The sequence below is a fragment of the Taeniopygia guttata genome, chromosome 18, assembly GCF_048771995.1.
Source record: "Taeniopygia guttata chromosome 18, bTaeGut7.mat, whole genome shotgun sequence".
Taxonomy (NCBI): domain Eukaryota; kingdom Metazoa; phylum Chordata; class Aves; order Passeriformes; family Estrildidae; genus Taeniopygia; species Taeniopygia guttata.
The window spans coordinates 8961023-8982119 of NC_133043.1; the positions used below are offsets into that span (position 1 = coordinate 8961023).

Genomic DNA, 21097 nt, shown 5'->3' on the forward strand with positions numbered 1-21097 from the left:
TTGACCCCTCTGCCATGGGCAAGGACATCTTCCACTAGACCAGCCTGCTCACAGTCCCATCCAACCTGGCCTTGAACACTTCCAGGGATGGGGAGGATTGAAAGAGAACAAAAATCTTGTTTCTCCCTGCAACATCCTTCAACCACAAAACCTAACCTCAAAGGTCCTTGCTAATCTGTTCTCCCTCTTCAAGTTACTCTTTCCTTCAGTATTTTGGTCTTAATTTGAAGTGCACAAAGAGCCTTAGCTGTTGTCCTACAGTAAATCATGAAATCTTTCAAGAGGGGATAGAGAAGGCAATGGGAAAGCTGATCCACAGAACTACTGCTGCAGCTTGGTGCAGGAAAGGTTTTTCTTTCTAGGGGAATTCAAATAGATACATCTGAGCAGGTGCCTTACCTTGGCCTTCTCACTTGGCTCCTTGACAATGCCATTGGTAGAATTGTTGAGCTCCCTGGACACAACACAGAGGAATTCTGCCTGGTCTTCGTTTCCATAGTTATAGGAAGATCCAATGCTGATCAGCTGTGCAACAGGAGACAGCCAAGGTAACTATCAGTAAGTCTTATTTTATTCCTACAGTTGGTGTGAGACAGGACTGTCCCAGGAGATCTGTTCTGGACTGTGTCCCCTGCAGCCTCCTGTGTGTGTGTGTGTGTGTAAGGCAGGGACACATCCGAGCTCCACAGCCCTCTAGTGGCACCTGGAGCCCCGGGAAGGAATTCCAGCTTGAAACTAATGCTGAACACAGCAGAACATTGCTCAGTTTCTGAGGGTGCAAAAAGGGAAAACAGATTGTGCAATATATAATATCCAGTTCACTCAGACGTGGGCAGGCATTGCAAGTTGCCTGGTCCTTGCTGAACCCATCTCTCAAGTGCCTTGTGACTGATGTGGAAATGGGAATTCTTTACCCCAGGCAGATGTTGGATTAACTGGGGACATGTGGCAAACAGACACTGTCCTTTATTTGGATGCTGCCAAGATGGAGTCTGGTATCTGTGTAAACGGGATTATATTCTATTAGTGTTGTGCTGAGGGGATCTGGACTCAATCCAAGAAATCCCATCTGCCTCATTCATCATTATTATATTAAAAGGACATCCCGGAGTACAGAGTTAATTTGTCATTTACAACTCAGTTCTGCTTTCCAGAAAACAAATCCAAGTCATCTGAAGAAAGCATTCTGGTGACTCTTACCAACTGTGTGTGTCTGGGAAACTTTAATGTACAGCGTACACCTAAACATGTCCTAATAGATTTTGGAAGAGCCAGCTCCATATTTATAGATCATAGATTTGAAAAGGAAGATTAGGAAAGATCTAACGGTGCAGGTTCCCATAAAAGGCACTGCCTGTAGCCTCAAGGTTTTGGGGGTGCAAATATGGATGTGTGAAAGGCAGATTCTGTAAACTGTTGGGACAGCAAAACCTGGGTGTTGGAGAACTGCGTTTTCATGGAGCAATGAGTGGTTCTTGGTCACAGGATTTCACAATTTCCTTACAGGGGCAGGTTTTTGGCCACCTCTCCACACTGAGATAGTTTTCAGGCATTACAGAACAGATCCATAGGAACAACTGATGGGAAGCGCTGTTCCTAATCCTCTGCCTCACTTCATGTCAGCACACTTCCCACAGCATCCACCTGTACTGAAGCTGGACTAAATAGGAAGACACAGCTGTAATCCACAGACCCTATACTGTAGTTTCTTAATATAACAGAACACAACACCCAGGCCTGCTGGCTCCAATTCTCCCTCCTCAGAAATAAGAGAACTGTGTTTGATTCCAGAAACCAAATGTGGAACTAATGCCATATGCAACTGCAGTGACACCCAGCCCTGGAACCAGCTGCACTGCAAGGGCATCTGCAGAAACTTCTCATGTCACTCTGAGCCTCTTTAGCAAATGCAGCAGTCATGGCTTTGAGGTTCCAAGAAAGTTGTGCTGTGCTTTTTCATGGCTCTGGTAATTTTCCTGAATGTAACTGTTATGCTGTGGCATCGTGTATGTGATGAAATGCAGGAGAAAGGAAGAACTGCTCTGGGATTTGACAAGGAGACAAGAAGCCCTGAGAGAAAATGAAATCTCTCTGGCAGCTTGAGTGACTTCTGCTCTCCTGTGTAGGTAACTGGACACAAGTGAATTGCTGCTCAGGTCAGGCTGCTTATTCAGAAGAGCAGAGCAGTGTGAAGAGTAACTCAACAGGCAACTCTGCTTATTCCACATCCAGTTTTCAAAGGAATTCTGCCATTCTTTGGTAATGGTACCTGTTCAAATTTCCATCCGTCAGACATGGTGGACACCATCTGTGTGAGCTCTTCCTCTTGGCACTGCAGCACTCTGTACACATGTTTCACAGGTCCCTGGAGCACAGAGAACAATTGTTAAGTGTAGTTTAGTAATTGTTTTACTAGTATCACTCTATAAAATTAATAAGCAGCTCCAGCTCTCATCTTAGGAACTCAGAGCCCCACAGGCTTTTTTATCTCACCAATTCCAAAACAGAACCATATGCCTGGCACTCTTCTCTTAAAAGCTTTCTAGGTATCTAAGCTACAGTGAAAGCAAAACTTCTTTAGCTTTCAAAGCCATTTACTGCTTTTTGAAAACATTTCTGAAATTGGATCTACTGGATGTGCTGATATCAGCTGAGCATCAAAGGGAAACATTTCACAGAGAGACAAAGGGAAGAAATGGTTTAGAGAAGGAAGAGTTTGAGCTGTTCTTTGCCAAAACAGTATGTTTTGCTTTATAACCACCCATTTCTGCTCCTGGCTCCTCTCCTGTAAGTGTCCCTTGCCTTTCCCTACAGTGCTGAGATGACTCAGTGGTCTGTGCTTTATAAAGCCATACTGAGGACTCTTTGCTAGCCATGCCCTGCATCCACCTAACAGCATTGATTCCCCTGTTACTGCTGAACCAAAGAAATGCTACTGCAAGGGCTGCAGCCATGCATGTCCTCCTGTGCCACCAAACTGACTCTGTAAGCCAGAGCTGCATTACTTGAGAGGTTCTGTTCTCGTTGTCCCGTATCCGCTCCTTCACCAGCCGCACCAGGGACGCGATGTTGTAAAACTCAGCCTCTTCCAGCACCCCTGAAGAGGAACCCAAAGCACAGATTCTGTTACATTGCACAGGATAGAATGAAGATGATTCTGTCACAAGGATGCAAACCTGCTGCTAACTCCAAATCTAGCCCAGATGTCAGAATCCCAAATGTGCCACCCACCTCCTGCCCTCAGGCTAGGAGAAAATGCCTGACTAGCTGTCACCTCCTTTTGTGACTTAAGAGGATCTTTAAGAAAAATTATTCCCCTTTCCCTGGATTTATCAGAAAATCTCATGGTACAATGTGCATTTCTTCACCCAGCCCCATCAAGGGAAAGCCCTCAGAGCTGCCTGTTTGGGAAGAACCATGGTCTGTAGCAGACCTTGGGCTCAGAACAGTGACAGGGTGTGCTGTGAGCTGCAGCCTCTGCTTTCAGGAAGACACAGAATCTGATGACTTAATCCCTTTCTAATGAGCAATTAACAGTACTAACAGCACTCCTGGGAAACTTGCTCACACCAGTTTATGGTGAGGGCTCCTGGATGTGCTATCAAACAGCACTTCCAGCCTTTCCTGCTGTTTTTGTCTTACCTTCCTCTGCAAGCTCCTTGTTGATGATGAGCTTCCCGTGCCGGAGGTAGTTCAGAATTGGACCAAAGTACGTGGGGTCTCTGTCAATGAGATAGGCCCCGGTCTCATCCTGAGAGCAAAACAGGGACGGCTCAGTGGTACCAGGAAAAAATCATTTCAATCTAACACAATCAACTGAACAGTTTCTCTTTGACAACCTGGATTCATTTGCCTGTGGGAGGTGTACAAATGATGCTACATTTAAGCCATTTTTCTTTTTCAGTATCTGATCTATGAACACAGCAGCCCCAGTAAGGCTGGCAGATGCCTTACATAAAGCACTTGTACACACAGTTTATGGACCTGGAGAAAAAAGCTGGGATTAGGAGAGCTTTTTCACTGCAGTAAGAACCAAAATCTGGTAGTTGTGCTCTGGCTGAGCCTATTCTCCAGACTAGTTTAACAAGGAAGCTCTGGAGGAAAATGGGATCTCAAGTTCTAGCTAAGGGCACCTGACAGCCAAAACAGCTATTTCGTTTTCCTCTTTCCACTACTGCAAACACTCATTGCAATTGTCCAGCCATGTGTCCAGCAATACAACAACTATTGGCATGAAATAATCATCAACTGACAGCCAAAAGCATCTCCTGAGCAGCTTTGAAGCACAAGCCCTGTGCAGAACTCTCACATCCTTCTCTTAAGGACTTTGAAGCATTGTTCCTCCTGTCAATCTACTCTAAAGCAATAAAAAAACGTGTAAACCCACTCTGAAATATCTCCTCTCCTCACTGACGCTATTGACTGATATTTCGATCACAACCAGGATTTATCTTGTGAATAAACTCTGAATGAAGCAGCAACAGACTCGACTAATTCTGGCTGACCCACTCCCAACATATTTACAACGCCTTGTGCAGCTGATCCTATGGAAAATCTGCAATATCGAGAATAATTGTTTGCAAAATCCTTACAGAAAACTGCAGCGACTTCAAAACTGTCCAGCCATGCAAGGAATGTGCATCATGATCTTTGCTGAGAGTGAAATATATTAAAAACCAAACCAACAGCAAACATGCTCAGGGTGAGAAATTGTAACATTCCCGTTTCTAGGAGTTTCCTTCTCTACTGTAACTACCGGGGGAGTGTGGGCTGCTCCTTGAGCGCGGCCCATGGGAGCAGGAGGAATCGGAACCTGCGGCATCGGGGTGTCACAGGTCCTGTTCCTGGGGGTGCCACCACCTCCCTGACCGTGCCACACGAGGGACAAGCCGCTGCTGTATCTGAGTGACGTGCCCCAAGCCGCGGGACACCGGCTCATCCCCAGCCCGGGCCCGGGGCCGTGCAGGAGCTCGGGGACAGCGGCAGCCGGGGGTGCCCCCCGCCCGTGGGACAAACCCTGGTGACACCAGCGCCTCAAGGAGGGGCTGTCCCGGTACGGGGGTCCTGGCCCCGCCGCGGCCTCACCTTGTCGGAGCCGAGCTCGGGCCCGTCCTGGCAGCAGAGGCGGCACAGGAAGGACTTGGGCTCCCGGCACAGCGTTTGCCGGGTGCTCACGAAGTACGTGCCGCCCACGTTCAGCCGCACCCACTTGGAGGCGGCGGCGGCGGGCGGGGACAGCGCCCCGGCGGATCCCGCCGCCGCTCCTGCCGCGCGGGGGCTGGGCGGTCCCGGTGCCCCGCCGGGACCCGGGCTGGGCGTGCGGCCCCTCGGCGGCCCCTCGGCCATGGCGGAGCCTCAGCGCCCGCCCGCCGCCATCGCCGCCATCGCCGCCCGCGCCGCTTCCGCCCGCGCCGCTTCCGGGCGGGATGACGCGCGGCGGATCCGCGCTCTGATTGGGCGGCGGGAGCGCGGGGGGCGGAGCTTCCGGCGGCGGGACGGCGGTGTCGGTCAGTGAAGGTGAGAGCGGGGCCGGGGCCGGGGGCGGCTCGGGAGAGGGTCCCGGGCACCGGGAGCGGCTCGGGAGTCCCGGGGCTGGGGGACAGGACGGCTTGGAGACGTCCTCGGTGTTGGGAGGCTGGTGGGAGAGCGCGGGGGCCAGCGTGAGGTTGCGGCGGGGCTCAGGAGCGACCCCTGTGTCCCGATCCTCGTGCCCACATTCCCTCCGTGTCCCGATCCCCCCGTGTCCCCGTTCCGTGACCGACCCTTTCCGTGTCCCCGTGTCCCGTCCCATCCCGCCCTCTCGGTGCCGCGTTCCCCAGCCCCGCTCCGCGCTCCCGCCGCCGCCGTGACCCACCGGTGTCTCCCGGGCCAGGCGGAGCCATGGCGGGACGCAGAGCTGCCCTTAAGGCCGTGGACTGGGCGGCCTTCGCCGAGCGGGTGCCGCCGAACCAGCGAGCCATGTTCAACGCGCTGAAGACCCGCAACGATGCGCTGACAGCCCGGTGAGTGCCCGGCCCGGTGAGTGCCGTGCCCGGCCCGGTGAGTGCCCGGCCCGGTGAGTGCCGTGCCCGGCCCGGTGCCCGGCCCGCTCCGGCGGGGCCTCTCAGCCCTCGCCCAGCACCGGCTGTCTGTCTGTTGTTCTCTGCTCCCGCAGCAGTGGCCTCGCAGGTATTGAATCGGGTCACCTTGAGGCAGCTGCTGGCTTTTTTTGGCAAATCACGTTTAGTTAATCTTCCCCAGAGTAAACCCGTAGCTGCAGTTCTGTAAACGCACCTTGCTTTGGCTCAAGCTTTGTCACTGTTAAATGCTCTGCAAATTCATCTGTGGTTCTCAAATCCTTTACATTCAAGTGTGGCTGTTGCAGGGGATCTTGCTGATTGCCTCTTGCTCAGCGTTGTGAAACAGCCTCATCCTTCCTCAAGGGCTGCACACAGAGGGGCTGAGTGAAGCAGGGCAGAGCTGCAGGCTGAGCTCTGCCTGTTCCAAGGGCAGAGGGATTTGCAGAAATGGCTTGTTTCAAACCTGGGAACACCCAAACTATACACAGCAGGCTGTGCTGATGCTCAGGCTGCTGCTCATGTATGCTGTGCTCCATCCTTTCAGGTTGGCTGCCCTGCCAGAGAAGCCCCCAGCCATTGACTGGGCTTTCTACAAAGCTAATGTTGCCAAGGCTGGAATGGTGGATGAGTTCCAGAAGAAGGTCAGTCTCCTTGCCAGATGGGTATTGCTCTTTAGAGTTTAATTGGGCCATTGAGAGGAAAACACCAGGATCAGCGGAGGAGCTTGGTTGTGTCACTATGAAAATTTGCCTCCCAGGACTGGAGGCACCCACTGAGCTCAGATGGGTCTGGGAGCTTTGTGCTGAGGGCAATAACTCTGTGATAGGGTAAGTGCTGTTGGACCTTCCAGCTTCCTTACAGTGCTGTGAGGACTGGGTGGTGGTGTGTGTCCTGGGGGTGGGGGACAGGACACAGGAGATGTCTGGAAGCTCCTGGGTGAGGAATTGCTGCTTGGGAGGGACAGGGACAGCTGCACTGATCACTTTTAGCTCATTAACATACACGGTTGTGAACAAATCCTAGGAAGACATGAGGAAATGCTCCCCTGCTGCTAGGGAAGGTGACCTCAATGTGAAGGATTGTTTCAGTCAAACAGACCTTAAAAAATTTGTCTTTCAATTTACAGTTCAGTGCACTAAAGGTTCCTGAGCCTGTGGACACACAAACTGCCAAGATTGATGCCCAGGAGAAGGAAACTGTAAGTGAACCATTCACTACTGCTGGGGTTGTCCCTGCCTTCTGTGGGGATGGGGAGGGGATGTTCTGGATGTGCCCCTGCACAGAGCCAGGGCACAGCTCTGCCTTCACACATCCCTGGCTTTCTGAGCAAGGGGATCCCTGCACAGGGAAGGTTTTGGCTGTTTGGGGTCTGCTGGAGATTCCATCAGTTACCCAGTGTAACAGTGACAGATTTTAATGCCAACTGAAAATATGGTGGGGGGCCGTGTGCAGGTTCACTGTGGGTCAGTGTCCTTGTCATAACCACTCTCCCCATGTCCTCTGCTCTCTCCAGGCCAAGAGCACTGCTGAGTACATCCAGGCTTCCAAGGCCCGCATCGCCCAGTACGAGCAGGAGGTGAGGCTGGACTTTGCTTAGGGAACATTCTCTGGGGCACACCCCTTGCTCTCCTGGGTGTGCTTTGCTCCTTCCTGCTGACCACTGACTTGTGTCTGTCCCTGCTTCCACAGCTCCAGAAGCTCAAGAGCATGATTCCCTTTGAACAGATGACGTATGAAGACTTGAGTGACGCCTTCCCTGAAACCAAACTGAACAAGGAGAAATATCCATACTGGCCCCACAAGTCAATTGCTGATCTGTAAACTGGTCGGGGAGCAGTTTAATGACTGTCAGACTTCATGATCTTCTAAATAAAGAGCTTTCTCTGTCTGTGGCTTAGATCTTAGACATGAGTTCTGAGTAACGTGGAGCAATACAGTAACTCACAAACAATCCACTTTTCCTGGATTTTGTTTTCTACTCATGAGTTTTGGTAGCAGGGGACCAAGCTCCCTGTCCTGCTGGTCAAAGTGAGCCCTGTGAAATGCAAATAAACCTCCTGTTCCTCTCTGTAACCACGAGGTGCAGGGAATGTTCTCCTGTCCTTGCAGGCAGACACTTGCTCAGAAGTTGAACGTGTGTAGCCCTTTGAGATGCTGGAGTGTATTTGGTAGTGATTTGTGTGTGTCTGGAGTGTTTCAGGCACAGGTCTGGCACTGTTTTCTGGGCTGATTGTGATTGTTTAGGAAAAGCCAATTGTAAAAGGAGTTGAAGGAGTGCTGGTGTGTTGAGATGCACATAAAAAAGCTACTTTTTTAGTAATTTCTAAAAACTCTTAATCATGGTGCTTCTTTTCTCTGCCTTGGATTCTGCATGCTGCGGATCTCACTGGAAGTTACACAAACAATAGTAAAGACTTGTATTATTTAATAATCTGAGGTGGAATTCGTAAACACCTTCCCTCAAGATGGAAACTCCTCTAAGAGAAGGCAGTCAACTCCCTTTCTTGCTAGTATTTGAGGTCAGAATTACAGATACGTAGAATGAAGGTGTTATCCTCAGATTTTACAACTGTTTTATTAAAATACCTTAGTAGCCCACAGAATATTTCAAGAACATCTGTAGTTCTACTGTACCAGAGTACAAAGCACTATGCATGCAGATCTTGGGTCCTGTGACTTTGGATTTTAATTTTATTTTACTTTATTCAGGAGACTGAACTGCAGCTCTTTGAATTGACCAGGAGCAAATTACAGCAGGGCGTCAGAAGCCACACAGTAGAGAACAACTGAGCTGGCACTGGGCAGAGCTGATGTTCAGCTGCTCCATTTTATAGAAACCACAGTAAAAAAGAACAGGGACAGGAAGAGGTGGCCGAAGAGAAGCACCTTCTCCAGAACTGGAAGAAACGGGTCCAGCTCCTGCAGCCTCCAGAGGTGCCTGGTAGGCTGCCCTTGTCCCTGGGCCTTCTTGGGAGGGGGCAGCAGCTGGGGACCCGCCTGGGCCAGGGTGCCCGTGGGTCCCTTGGGCAGCTCCTGTGGGTCTGCAGGGAGCAAAGGGCAGCGTCAGCACACGGGGGCACCTTGGCCCACATTGTTTGCCCCTGAGGAAGCTCACCCTGGCTCCGCCAAACATGCAGGGAAATGCCCCAGAGCTGCTCTGTTACAGGTGTTAGGGGTGTTTTACCTTGCTGGAAGCTTCTGAGGACCTTGTCCAAGCGCAGGGATTTGCGCTGCTGGTACAACAGGAAGAAGGTGTCCAACACAGCCATGATCATGAGCAGGAAGGTGCCCAGGAAAAACACCACTGCAGAACAACAGGAAAACAGAAAGCTCTGGGTAATTGGCATTTTCTTATATTCCATTACCTGGTGGGGAACAGGGAAGGTTTAACTCCAGCAAGCTAATCAAGCTTAGCTGTTCATGACTTCAGTGTTCATGAACGTGTCTATAAACACCCAAAAACCTTAGGGCTGGTACCTGGGTGAAAATCAGGGTTAATTGAATAAAGGTGGGTACCTATTATGGGTGGCTTGTTGGAGGAAGTTGGGAGGCTGTTGTTGAGAATCACAGCCAGCATGGAGCTGCCGAGGATGATGGCAATCTGGAAGTTGATTTTCTCCTCGAGAGAGCTGGGACCAAACAACACAGCCATGTCCAGCAAGTACAGGGCACACGTTGGGAGGATCAAGTTCAGAATGTAGAGAGTGGGTCGTCTCTCCATGGAAATCTGTTGAGGAAGATGGGCAAAATTTGATGAGCAGGAGATGACTCAATGTATTGACAAATGTTGGTCCCCTAATGTAAAAAATTATCTTGTTTTATACTGGAGTTTTTTGGTGCCAAAACAGTGCAATATAATATGGAAGTGCTGCCATACCACATAGGTGACCACAGAAAATCCTTTGTCATCCATCATTGCTGTGAATTCCATGATGCTCAGGTTGGTAAACTTCCATTCTCCATCAGTTAGGATTAAACTCCTGCTGTCTTTCATGATCTCAGCTGGTGTCCGTCTCGTCTTCATGACAAAGTCTGTTACTGCTTGGACAGGAGGCAGAGGGGAGAGGGAAGTTGAAGAATTTAGGAATTTGTTAGAGGTCAGTTACTCCTCTCCCTTTCCCACCCAACTGAGGGTGTATGCAGAAAGGAAGGGGGAAGGTTCATGCACTGCTCGGGTTTCTCAGCCCGTGAGGGAGAAATTAAAAAGGTCTCTGTGAAGATGCTTGGCTGGACCTCTGGGAATGTGGATCAGAGGGGAAACATCTGTTGAATTAGGGCAGTTGTCCTTGGTGGATGGGACTGGGGAGATTTTGTGTTACCTCTGCTTATATTTCAGCCCTTCCTGTAGCGGTGAACTCTAACTGCAGTTTGAATCCCTGAAACTGTCCTTTTAATAGTTGTATTTGATGCCCTTGGAAATATTTTCCAACCCTAGGATTCTATGATTAATTTCCTCCCACTTCTGTGGCTTTCAGGTGTGTTTAAAGATCAGTCCTGCAAAATTCTATGTGAACAAGTAGCATTTTTGCAGGAATCCTCCTGGTCTCGTGTCTCGGTTTGTGGAAACCATTCCTGGGAGGGGCTTGCCACAGAACATCTGGATTGTTCCAGAAATGTTGCTGGGAAATGTGCCAGGACAGAATGGCAGAATTTTAACTCATTTTCCCTGGTTTCATATGACCTCAACCCCGCTGTGAGCATGTAGGGCTGCTCAGGAGCCCAGGAGTTACCAGGGCCCATTTCATCTAGTCCTCCTTCTCCAAAGTCAGCCCAGAGGTGGAAAAGCTCAGCCTGCAGCTGTACCTGGGTAGAGGAATGAAGCTACGCTCAAGTTGCACATCTGGGTGTCGAAGGGGAACTTGAGGATTATCAAACTGCAAGTCAGGGTGACCTGGTAGGGCCGGGTGGAGTTGAAGCTGCCGTTGTGCATGAGGACCACGTAATTCAGCTCAGGGTTTTGCCCGTTCACTCTGGAGGGAGCAGACAGGGAGAGTAACTGAGCCTGAGATGCTGCCTGTGCCTCAGTCCCATAAAACCAGGCTGTGAACACCCTGTTGGGGGGCTCTTAGCCATCACCCAGCCATGGGATGCAGCAGGAAGAGAGGAAACCAGGTCTGGGAAAAGGGCCCATGAGCTGCAGCTCTGCACCTCCTGCCTCTCTGCCCTCTGCTTCCTGGCCTCACCAGGGCAGGGGCTCATTCCTGGCTCTGCCTCCCACTCCTTTCTCCCTCTGGAGAGCTGGTGGAGGTGCCCATCCCTCTGTCAGACCCTCAGTATCTTTCCACACACTACTAGAGGTCACTTTATTCCACAGCAGCGCTGGTTGCTGCTGCTTCCTCGGCTTTAGCTACAGCCCAGACGGGATATTCCAGGAGCTGTTACAGTATTACACAGCCATTAAGTGCTTTGTATAAACTGTGGTCACCATTAATCTAAATTAGGAGGCTCTTGGTTACAGAGAGCTCAAGGGAGCAACTTTCAGCCATCTGAGTTTGTCCCATTTCCTATCATATAACCAACAGTTTGCATCCTTTGTACTTCTGTTAAGGCAGCAGATAAAAATGAAAGGGGAACATACCGCTCTAAGAAGAAGATGGGGGGCGACCAATACGTATCCATGGGCAGAACAATTTCAGAGATGTTACAGAAATCCCGTGGGTTCCAGGTTGCAAAAGGGTTCTGCCATTCCTGAGGGAAGAATTTGCAGGAGAGAGATGAGCTCTGGGCTAGGCACCAGGCTTTGTGTTGGGCATCAGGAGAGAAACGCTCTTGAGGGACTTACCAGGTTCAGGACGAAGTAAAAACTGACTGTCTGGAGCTTTTCCACCTGGAGAAACAAAGATATTTAGCTGATTTTCTTAGATGAATCCAACACAGAAGCTCTTTCCTGAGCACAGACTGCAGTAATGGGGCTTGGGAGGAGAGCTCATGGCTCTTGGTCCTACAGCTGAACAGTGGGAGCACACAGTCCAATGGTTAGGAAAAATAAGAGATTATTTCCATGGCATTGTCCTGCAAATGCACTGCCCAGTTCAGGCACTCTGCAGGGTGTTTGGAGCCTCCTGCAAAGCAGGCTTGTCTAAATGTGACTTCTGGAAGGAGTGGGAGAAAATACCCCAGATCTTCCAAAAGTGCTTTCCAACAGCAGAAAGCTGAAGTGGAAGGGGCTGATTCTCACCCCTGTGGATTTGCTGTCAGAAGACTCAAATTCTGGCCTAGTAATAGCCCAGTTTCCTGTTGTAAAGGCTCATTTTGGGTCCTTACCACAGAGAGAATTGCCACCAGAAAAAAATCCATGGTCACTTCCACAGGCTCCTGCAAGTCTTTCTTGGGCAGAATGTACGTGTGCAGCTTGTCGTGAGAGGAGATGTTCAGGTAGTCAACAATGTCATAGTAGGTGCAGAGGTACTTTGGAGCAGCCCCTGCTGGAAAGAGAATTCCACTTGAAACACAAAAACATCAGGCAACTTTCGAGAGATGCATCAAAAAAGAAAGGGTGTGGAGCTGTGGATGTGAAAAACATCATTAACACACAGAAATCCCTTCTCAAACAGATGAGAACAGAATTCCTCAAAGGCTTTCTATCCCCCTTGCACTTACCTGTCCCAAGAGAAAAGGTGAGGATGGCTACAAAAACTCTCTGCATCATCTCCTGCTTCCAAATAAGGAGGAGAATGGTACTGTGTATCTTATGAACCAGTCCAGAACACGTCATTTGTTATGTGATGTTGATTTGATATTTATTAATGAGGGATGGATTTTTGTAAACAGACATTTTATCTCTTAGAAGGAAGAATTTGCTAATGGTTTGATGCACTCAGCTGGCTCTTGGGAGTAGCCTTTAGTTGCGGTCAAGTAAAAATAAGGTCATTAAAAAAAAAAAATCCAACAATTTGAGAGAGGAAAAGAAAGGGCTCATCCCCACAAAGAAGAGGCAAAGAGCCAGAGCTACTCAGTAGCAAATTTAGTCTCATTTACAGGGCTGAGAGTTTGCTGCAACCCCAGTGAAAAGGATCAGGAATTAGTGCTTGTGTGACTGAGGGCTGTTGGGGGAGGCTGCTCTCCTTTGAGCCCTGTCCTGCTTCCCAGCAGACCACACTGTGTCATTTCCCACTGAGCCCTCCATGCACCTGCGGATTTTCTGGTTCTGCCTCCTTGCTGATCTCCCATGCTCCTTATGTTCTTTTCTGAGTCCTCACAGTTATGATGAAATGCTCAGAGATTTCTTTTTTTTTTAATCTGTGCTTTCCTCTGCTGCCCACCTCTCCATCTCTTTTTTTTTTTTCCTGCTGCCATCCCAGTGATCCTTGTGGGTCCCTTCCAAACCAGGATATTCCATGATTCTCTGATTCTGTGAATGGTTCCAGTCAGCAAGTTCCACACTTGATTCCCCCTCCGGCAGCAGAATTCCCTGTGGCAGTGGATGGTCCTTCATCAGCCGTGTCCCCTGCCACCCGCCCTGTCCCCTACAGCTTCCCGTGTCCCATTGCCATCCCCCGTGTCCCCCACGCATGTCCGTGTCCCCCGCGGCCCCCGTGTCCCGGCGATGTCCGGGAGGGGCGTGGGGGCGATGCCGCCGATCAGCAGCATCACCGGGGGCTTCCAGCGCAGCGACCGCGTGGCCTAATGGATAAGGCGTCTGACTTCGGATCAGAAGATTGAGGGTTCGAGTCCCTTCGTGGTCGGTCTTTTCCTCCCCCTCTCCCACTTTTAACCCATTTTTCCCGTTTCTCCCCTCGCATCTCTGCCCCTCCGAGGGGCGGCGGGAGGACGCGAGCCCGGCCTGGGTGGCGGCGCTGCCGGTGCGGCCCCGGTGCGGCCTAACCCGGCCCGGTTCGGCCTGGCCCGGTTCGGCCCCGGGGCGCCCCCTCAGCGCGGGGTCGGCGCCGTTCCCGCGGGCCGGGGCGCGCGCCCTGCGCGGCCCCAGTGGCCTAATGGATAAGGCACTGGCCTCCTAAGCCAGGGATTGTGGGTTCGAGTCCCACCTGGGGTGAGCCCTCCGTTTTGCCTCTGCCTGCCCCGTTTCCATGTTCTTCCTCCCCATTTCAGTGCCACCAGGTCTCCTCCTCCTCTTCCTCCTCCTCTTCCTCCTCCTCTTCCTCCTCCTCTTCCTCCTCCTCTTCCTCCTCTTCCTCCTCTTCCTCCTCTTCCTGCCGCCGCCGGTTATTCCTGCTTAGTGGGAAGACATTCCTCATCCAGGTGGGAGATGCCAGGTGAGCGCAGATTCCCCGGGAGAACTCGGAGCCGTGGAAAGACCAGCGCCCTGGCTGAGCACAGCCCTGGACACAGAGCCTGATGTGGGGAAAGACCAAAGAGCAAGGTCGGGGTGGTCCATGATGTGTTTTGGGATAGTGAAGTCCCCATGGCAGCTCCAGGCTCTCTCCATGAGCCAACAGCCGCTGTTGATGGGATGATGTGACTGTCTACTCCTGGGTAGTGGTCCCTGTTTAGATTTCATGGAAAAGAGAAATAACTAGGAGCTGCTACAAGCTGTCCCAGGCTTGGGTGCCAAGGTGGATGTTTGGTGCAATAAACTGTGTGGTCCCAGAGCTCAGGTGAGGGTGTGATCGAGGGGATAACAACCAGCTTTGCTTTGGGACCTGAGGATGAGAGGAGAGGTGTTAATGAAAGGCTGATTTGTGGAGGGATGTCAGTGAAAGGATGACTCTGGCCAGGTCATGGACATCCTTCAAGGTATCCCAGAAGGCACTAAAGCAGAGTAATTGCAGTTTTTTAATTACCTTTGTCTGGGCAGAGCTGGGTTTTTATTGAATTTCAGCTGTGTTTTCCCTGTTTTTCAGGGAATTTCAGCTGCATTTTTCTCTCCTTCCAGGTGCTCCCTGTGTTATCAGCTGCACCCAAGCCCCAGCAAAAAGCTCATTGATGCTGGTTCATGTCCACCTTGCATGGGGAAACCTCTGTGCAGAGCAGGACAAGCTGGGATAGCCGGGAAGCTTTAGTCCACCAGAAACCACATCTCCATGAGAGGCTGGTCAGTGGGGTCACAGAGTTCAGATATCCTCCCTGTAAGTGCCTCTGGGATAATGCCCTCTCAGATTTGTTGCATTAAAAAGCTGCCTGGAGGGTCTTTTCCTGCAGAGTTAATGGATATTAAAGGCAGCTGTGGTCAGGATAGTGCCATGCCAGTAAAACACAAAGTGAAGTTTCTTTTTAAGTAGTTTTTCTCTCTTAGGTGTGGGAGGCTCTGCTGTCTGGAAAGCAATGATCCTACCCAAGCCCTTGGTACTGGATGACTGATGAAAATACCTTCCTGGCTTCGGGAAAGTTTTTTTGGGATGAGAAACGCGGGTTTTGGGGAGGGTGGCTGCAGCAGGAGGAGAACAAGCAGGGGGTTAATGAGGCCTGTGGTGTTTCCCCAGCAGTGTTACAGCATTCTGCTGTAGCGGTGCCTATCAGTGACACTCTGATGGTCACATCTACAGTGACCTGGTGGCACACAGGGTCCCAGGGAGGGGGGACGGGTGTGCCAGGCACACTTAGGAGGGATGGAGGACAGGGATGCCCTGGAGTGAATGTGGGGGATACCCGCGGGGTGTGGGGGGGCACTGACACTACCAAGGCCCCTGTGTGGGCCACCACTTGGACTAATGGATAAGGCATCTGATTTCAGATGAGAAGATTCAGGTTCAAGTCCCTTCGTGGTTGTTTTAAAGCCGGGAAGAACTCAATGCACTCGAATTTCGCTGTCGGTGGCGGGCAGCGGGTGAACCGGAGCCGGGTGGGGTCTGGCTCCAGGTGGGAGCTTCTGAAAAGGAAAGGGTCGAGACAAAGTGGGCTGTCATTTCCCGTAGTGCCAGGAGAGTTATCGGGGGGATTTTGGTTGTTGGTCAGTTTGCTGTGTTTCAGAGAGAATATCAATCAACTACTGCGAGACACTACTGGATCCAGGCTGAGTAGTGAGTGTCCTAAAGCTCCGATACCGCAGGTGAGACTTGCCTCGTTATTTTCTCTTAGGGGAACGAGTCATTTTCTCCACTCGGCCAGCGGGGCACAGCTACCTCACAGCCCGGTCCCCCCGTGCTGCTCCGCGGGGTTTGGGGACGGTTCGGGGCTTCATTTCACCCCACAGCTGCTGTGGGGCCGAGGGGGCTGCGCGGGGGTCTCATTCACCCCACACGTCCCCACCTCGCCGGGAGCTGTGGGAGATGGAGGCGGTGGGGGGGTTCAGGGTGAGGTGGTATCAGAAACACCGAGCGGGACCCCTCATCCTCAGCCGGAGCCGCCACACACCCGCCTGGCCAGCAGAGAGTTAAGTGAGGCGCCAAAATAACGCTGGTGCGCGGCCCCAGTGGCCTAATGGATAAGGCACTGGCCTCCTAAGCCAGGGATTGTGGGTTCGAGTCCCATCTGGGGTGACTCTTTTCCCCGCGGGAGCTCCGGATCGGACCGGACCGGACCGGTTCTGTTCCGTTCTGCTCCGCTCCGCTCCAATCCGTTCTGTTCCGTTCCCCATGAGCCCCTCAGCGCCTTCCCCCTGTGGCTTCCCCGCTCCCCGTCTCCCTCCCAGCAGCGATCGGACGTTTTTGGTGCTGTTAAACACAGCCTGGGAATCTGCTTTTCATCCCTGAAATTCCCACCTCCTCCGCGCCCCGTGCTCGTCCAAAAGCTTGACGCCTCTTGTAATAAATTAAAAGGTCTTTGTTCATCAAAATCAGCACTGAAGGAGATGAGAATTTGAATTGAGTAGGGAATTTCAAGATGTGGGAGGAGAAGGAGAAGGAGGGCCCGGGGAGTGGGAGGGGAAGCAAGTTTCCTGCTTAAGAGCTGTGCAGATTCAACTAGCATAGAAGACTGTGTCGCTAATTATATAGAAGTTAACTTTTAGGCCAAGGACAATCTGCAAGGAAGATGAGGAGCCTTCATTCCTATGACCACCAAGGGCAGAGGATAAAAAGACCCCCTAACAACCAATTACAGAAAATACATCAACCGGAAACAAAAAAAGGACAATAAAAACAAAAAGGTCAAAGGGGGAAGGTGTACTGTGGTAGAGTGGAGACTCCCTGGCTGCCCAGTGATGTTCTTTTGCTTAATACCGCTTGCTTAATAATTCTTGTTAACTGATTTATCTATAATTGGCCTCCCCCATTGAATTTGTCCATAACACCTCTGCTTGAAATAAAGTGCTTCAAATCTGAGGGGAAAGAGCCCCCAGCAGCGGGTGATCCTGGTGTGGATCCAGATTTCGTGGGGGGGAAAATGTGAAATGAGGTGTCTGCTCGTGGGGCTGACAGGAGTGCAGAGGCCACGGCAGGGTTTTCTGAGATGCCAGGATGCATTGGAGTGCTCCTGCGTGCCCCCAGCATTCCATTTTGGGGAGGATGTGGGCTTTGAACGCTGTTTTTGCAGATGGAAATATTCTGCCAGGGGAGAGCTCAAAGCTCCACTTCCAAAGGAGCTTTGGAGCAAAGCCCTGATACCTCCGTGCGCCCCAAATAAACCCCAGGCATGACTTCTCTTTCTTATTTGGCTTTTCCTAAAAGAGATCCACCTCTCCCCACCCCAGGTGGGACTCAAACCCACAATCCCTGACTTAGGTGCCTTATCTCTTAGGCCACTGGGGCCCTACCAAACATCAAAAAAGGGGTAATTTTGATTTCTTTGAGCCCCACCTGGCAGTGGTGGAACACATCACACCAAAGAGCTTCATTCTCCTTAAGCAGGGTCCACTAAGGAGGATTCATCCAAAGGATTCTGGTGTCCCACTTTAAAGGCCAGAAGCCTCCTGCACTTCAGGGTGGGCTCTGTCTCCTATTGTTGAGACTTCTGCCAAATTCCTGATATTGCTTCAGCTTAACTAAATGATGTGCTTTGTTTGGTTAGATAAAAATCAACAAAAGGAATAAAGGTGGAAGGAAGGAAATAGAAGGAAAGAAACAGTGGATGGGATGGACTTGATGATCCTGGAGGTCTTTGCCAAACTTAATGCTTTAAGATTCTGTTTTCTACTTAGATGTGTTGTTGAGACTGTTTTTACTCTTCCCTTTCTTTCCCCAAAAATCTACAGTAGCTTTGTGTTCAGCAGAAGAGGGTGCTCTGATGAAGCAAAGGCTGCTTGAAGAACACAAAGAACATTAAAAAAGGAGTTGTTGACAAAAATCAGAAGTTTTAGTTCCTCTCAAATGTGAACAATAATTATTCTGAAAAATGACTGACAGCCATCACAGTGTATCACTGGCTACAAAAGAAGTTGTTAAATATTTTTATTTACACTTTCAGGCTATTTTTATTCAATATAGCTCAGAAGTTTAGTATCATCAACAGCTGCCAACACCACTTCTTGAGGAAGATGGAATGCCAAGGGCTTGGATCTCTGCTGTTCTCAGTCGAAATCAGCCTTCCTGCTCTGTTTTATAGTTGAGTGCATTTTTTTCTGTCGTAGCCGTTCACGGTTCATTTTTTCCACCCTAAAACAAAATCAAAAGATCCCTCAGGGTGCAAAGAAAGCACTTAAATATTCAACTTTTGAGATCTGATGAACTAACAAACATCCTCCGATAGAAAAAACCAGTCCCTGTTCTGGGGCTATTACCCAGCAAAGCAGTTAAAATCTATTGGATCAGTGATACTCCTTATAAAAGGAAATTTAAAGGAGTATGACCAAAATAGTTTTAAAACTAAATTGTGTAATTTGATAGGCTGAACCCAAATAAAGAGCATTTTAATGAAGATACCTCTCTATGAGTTTCTGCGCTGTCTCCTTGGACACCACCTTGGGTTTCTCGATGGCCTCCGTGACCATGGTCCGGATTTTTTCCAGACAAATCGCCAGATTCCTCATTTGGTAGCGACTCTCCTCCGAGGTCACGATCAACTCACCCGCCCGGTTTATCTTATTCCTGTGCTGAAGGGATGGGAAAACACGACGTGACATTGAAACCTCGTTGGAACTGTCGTGTTCTGACACTGACACCATGCTTGGAAGGGGAGGGTTGGTACCATCAGAGCCATTTTTTGTCTCACAGCTTCGGGAATCCAATCGGCCGACGCCAGGTGGAACCGAACCTCTGCCTTGGAATTCACTGGGAGGAAAAACAGGGTCTTTGTTTCCATGGCACAGCCTGCCTTCCTCAGATTTATGAGATAATTCAGCCTCATCTCTGCTGGCTTTCAACATGGGATGATTCCATGATGAATTTCCTAAAAGGTCACAATTCTTTTCTCGCTGTATTTTTACACACCACTCTACAAGACAAACTTGTACCTGTCGTGGTATTTGCCTTTCTAAACACCACAGAATTTATTGCCAGCCACTGCCTACCTCATTTTTATTGGCAGAACAGGCAGTATTTTAAGTTTATTTGAATTAAGTAGAGAATTTATTGCAGAGTGAACTTTCAGAATCCAGTTGGCTCTATTATATTTGATCTATGGATAGAGGTGGTGTTCCTTGTGGCACATGAAGCAGGAATGATCCCTCTAAGTGTTCCTAAGAGCATCAAAAGTGTTATCACTGGTCTCCAGCACTCTGAAGACTCACAGTTGTGTTAAAATGCAGGGTGATGACACTGAAAAATAAGTGTCCAGCAGCACGAATGCATTGTTTAACTTCAAATTCTCAATATTTTGCCACGTGGTACAGAAAAAAAACACGAAAATGGTGATTTTTCCAAGGGAGAAGCTGCTCCTCACCTTTATTAACGTTCTGCCCGCCGGGACCGCTGCTCCGGCTGTAGGACACGGTCAGACGGGCTGGAAGAGAGGGGACGGGGCTGAGCCGGGGCGGGCCGAGCTCGGAGCACGGATTCGGTGCCCGGGGGGGCTGCCCGGCTCCCGGCACGGGTGTAATGGGCAGGGGGGGCCTCACCCATGGGGATGTCGAGGGTGGGCGGCTGCAGCTCCTGCTGGAAGACACATCGAGGGCGGTGTCAGGTTTGGGGGGTCCCCGGAGGCTTGGGGGGTGCCCGGAGCTTTGGCGGGTCCCCGGAGGTTTGGGGGAGTCCCCGGAGGTTTGGGGGATCCCGGAGGTTTGGGGGATCCCGGGAGGTTTGGGGGGTCCCCGGGTCCTGGGAGGTTTGGGGGGTGCCCGGAGGTTTGGAGGATCCCCGGGTCCCGGGAGGTTTGGGGGATCCCGGAGGTTTGGGGGGTCCCGGAGATTTGGGGGGTCCCGGGAGGTTTGGGGGATCCCGGGAGGTTTGGGGGGTCCCGGGAGGTTTGGGGGATCCCGGGAGGTTTGGGGGGTCCCGGAGGTTTGGGGGGTCCCGGAGGTTTGGGGGATCCCGGAGGTTTGGGGGATCCCGGGGTCCCCCGGCCCCGCCCACCCGCGGAAGCCACGCCCTCTTTTATTTTAGCCACGCCCACACCATCAAACGCACCGTTAAGCACCGCCCACCCGATTGGCCCCGCCCCTCATTATTACCCCGCCCACCCAACGTCATCGCCATTAAATCACCCCCCGCCCCGCTGTCAATCATCCAATAAGCCACGCCCACACGCCATCCCTCGCCGTCTTCCTCTTCCCCCCCGCCCCTCTGACCGCCGTGCGGGCGGCGGTTCCGTCCTGCCGCGGAGGGTACAGCTTGTCCAGGCTGTGAGAGCTCCGGTACTCGGTGCCGGCGGCGGCCCGCTGCGAGAACCGGGCGCACAGAAGCGCCAGCCCCGGCCACGGCCGACACAGGCCGCGCAGCGTGTGCGCCGCCATGTTGGCCCCCGTGGTGCTCTCTCGCCGGGCGTCCCCGCGGAAACGGCGGCCGCGCGCCGCGTTCCGGGGCGGGGCGGAGGGAGCGGTTTAGGGGGGTGAAGGGGCTCTTTTTGGGTTGTGGAGATCGATCTTGAGCGTGTGGGGGTCTGTGGGGCGGGGAGGGGTCTGCAGCACTAATGGGGGGTGCCAAGAGAGGGGGATGTGGGGCACCGCGGAGGCGTGAGGGAGGTCGGGGGGGCTGTGCGTCCCAGGCCACCCCAGTGGCATTCAGCATTTTTAGTGCTGAAAATGAAAATACATCCAGCTTCTTAAATGTTTTGTGTCGGTTTTGCACCTGGAGTGCTTCAGTTTTCACATTCTTATCCTCTCAAGAGCG

The 21097-nt window shown here is 51.3% G+C and overlaps 4 protein-coding genes, 1 long non-coding RNA gene and 3 other non-coding genes across 9 annotated transcripts in view; 5 read left to right on the forward strand and 3 right to left on the reverse strand.

Annotated features, from left to right (window-relative positions):
• Window positions 1-5470, reverse strand: part of KCTD2 (potassium channel tetramerization domain containing 2) — a 9195-nt gene extending 3725 nt beyond the window's left edge. Inside the window, exons 1-5 of the mRNA XM_030287575.4 lie at window positions 5086-5470; window positions 3643-3751; window positions 3006-3097; window positions 2270-2365; window positions 400-525 (exon numbers count right to left, since the gene is read on the reverse strand). Of these exons, the coding sequence (XP_030143435.1) occupies window positions 400-525; window positions 2270-2365; window positions 3006-3097; window positions 3643-3751; window positions 5086-5346 (684 nt within the window). The 5' untranslated portion in view covers window positions 5347-5470. The remainder of the gene's footprint in view (window positions 1-399; window positions 526-2269; window positions 2366-3005; window positions 3098-3642; window positions 3752-5085) is intronic.
• Window positions 5460-8014, forward strand: ATP5PD (ATP synthase peripheral stalk subunit d). The gene is given in 6 exon segments (NM_001245861.3): window positions 5460-5517; window positions 5873-6002; window positions 6604-6700; window positions 7186-7257; window positions 7573-7635; window positions 7749-8014. Coding segments are annotated over 5 exon segments (486 nt in total). The 5' UTR covers window positions 5460-5517; window positions 5873-5880; the 3' UTR covers window positions 7881-8014.
• A 660-nt stretch (window positions 8015-8674) lies between these two features.
• LOC105760997 (5-hydroxytryptamine receptor 3B-like) lies at window positions 8675-14103 on the reverse strand. Its single transcript, XM_041719939.2, has 10 exons — window positions 14045-14103; window positions 13550-13990; window positions 12324-12501; window positions 11842-11886; window positions 11638-11747; window positions 10863-11029; window positions 9937-10097; window positions 9576-9786; window positions 9244-9363; window positions 8675-9100 (listed from the first exon to the last, which is right to left on the reverse strand). The coding sequence occupies exons 1-10, from the start codon at window positions 14101-14103 to the stop codon at window positions 8874-8876; spliced, it is 1719 nt and encodes a 572-aa protein (XP_041575873.2). The 3' UTR covers window positions 8675-8873.
• Window positions 13672-13744, forward strand: TRNAR-UCG (transfer RNA arginine (anticodon UCG)). Its single transcript has one exon. It is a non-coding gene; the product is annotated as a tRNA-Arg (tRNA).
• Window positions 13980-14052, forward strand: TRNAR-CCU (transfer RNA arginine (anticodon CCU)). The gene has a single exon. It is a non-coding gene; the product is annotated as a tRNA-Arg (tRNA).
• Window positions 14104-14154: 51 nt separating the features above from the next.
• LOC140685277 (uncharacterized) lies at window positions 14155-15602 on the forward strand. Its single transcript, XR_012058632.1, has 3 exons — window positions 14155-14272; window positions 14893-15085; window positions 15253-15602. It is a non-coding gene; the product is annotated as an uncharacterized lncRNA (long non-coding RNA).
• A 760-nt stretch (window positions 15603-16362) lies between these two features.
• On the forward strand, window positions 16363-16435 carry TRNAR-CCU (transfer RNA arginine (anticodon CCU)). The gene has a single exon. It is a non-coding gene; the product is annotated as a tRNA-Arg (tRNA).
• Window positions 16436-18251: 1816 nt separating this feature from the next.
• Window positions 18252-20767, reverse strand: MRPL58 (mitochondrial ribosomal protein L58). Of its 2 annotated transcripts, none has more exons than XM_012578590.5 (6): window positions 20557-20767; window positions 19888-19921; window positions 19713-19772; window positions 19020-19102; window positions 18755-18924; window positions 18252-18487 (listed from the first exon to the last, which is right to left on the reverse strand). In XM_012578590.5, exons 1-6 carry the CDS (start codon window positions 20719-20721, stop codon window positions 18403-18405), a joined length of 597 nt encoding a protein of 198 aa, XP_012434044.5. In that variant the 5' UTR covers window positions 20722-20767; the 3' UTR covers window positions 18252-18402. The 2 variants fall into 2 exon arrangements, with proteins under 2 accessions (XP_012434044.5, XP_030143437.4); XM_030287577.4 differs by having other exon boundaries at window positions 19888-19924.
• Between the last annotated feature and the right edge of the window lie 330 nt (window positions 20768-21097).

Bases quoted from the DNA above. Each gene is read 5' to 3' on its own strand.
- LOC105760997 (XM_041719939.2), bottom strand. From the start codon at position 14,103: ATGGGGAGGAAGAACATGGAAACGGGGCAGGCAGAGGCAAAACGGAGG. The intron at 13,991-14,044 runs GTGGGACTCGAA...CTTATCCATTAG, and splicing joins AAACGGAGGGCTCACCCCAG to GCCACTGGGGCCGCGCAGGG. The intron at 10,098-10,862 runs GTACAGCTGCAG...CTGTCCAAGCAG, and splicing joins AGCTTCATTCCTCTACCCAG to TAACAGACTTTGTCATGAAG.
- MRPL58 (XM_030287577.4), bottom strand. From the start codon at position 20,721: ATGGCGGCGCACACGCTGCGCGGCCTGTGTCGGCCGTGGCCGGGGCTG. The intron at 19,103-19,712 runs GTGAGGAGCAGC...TTTTCCTCCCAG, and splicing joins CGGGCAGAACGTTAATAAAG to TGAATTCCAAGGCAGAGGTT. The intron at 18,488-18,754 runs GTATCTTCATTA...ATTTTGTTTTAG, and splicing joins GCGCAGAAACTCATAGAGAG to GGTGGAAAAAATGAACCGTG.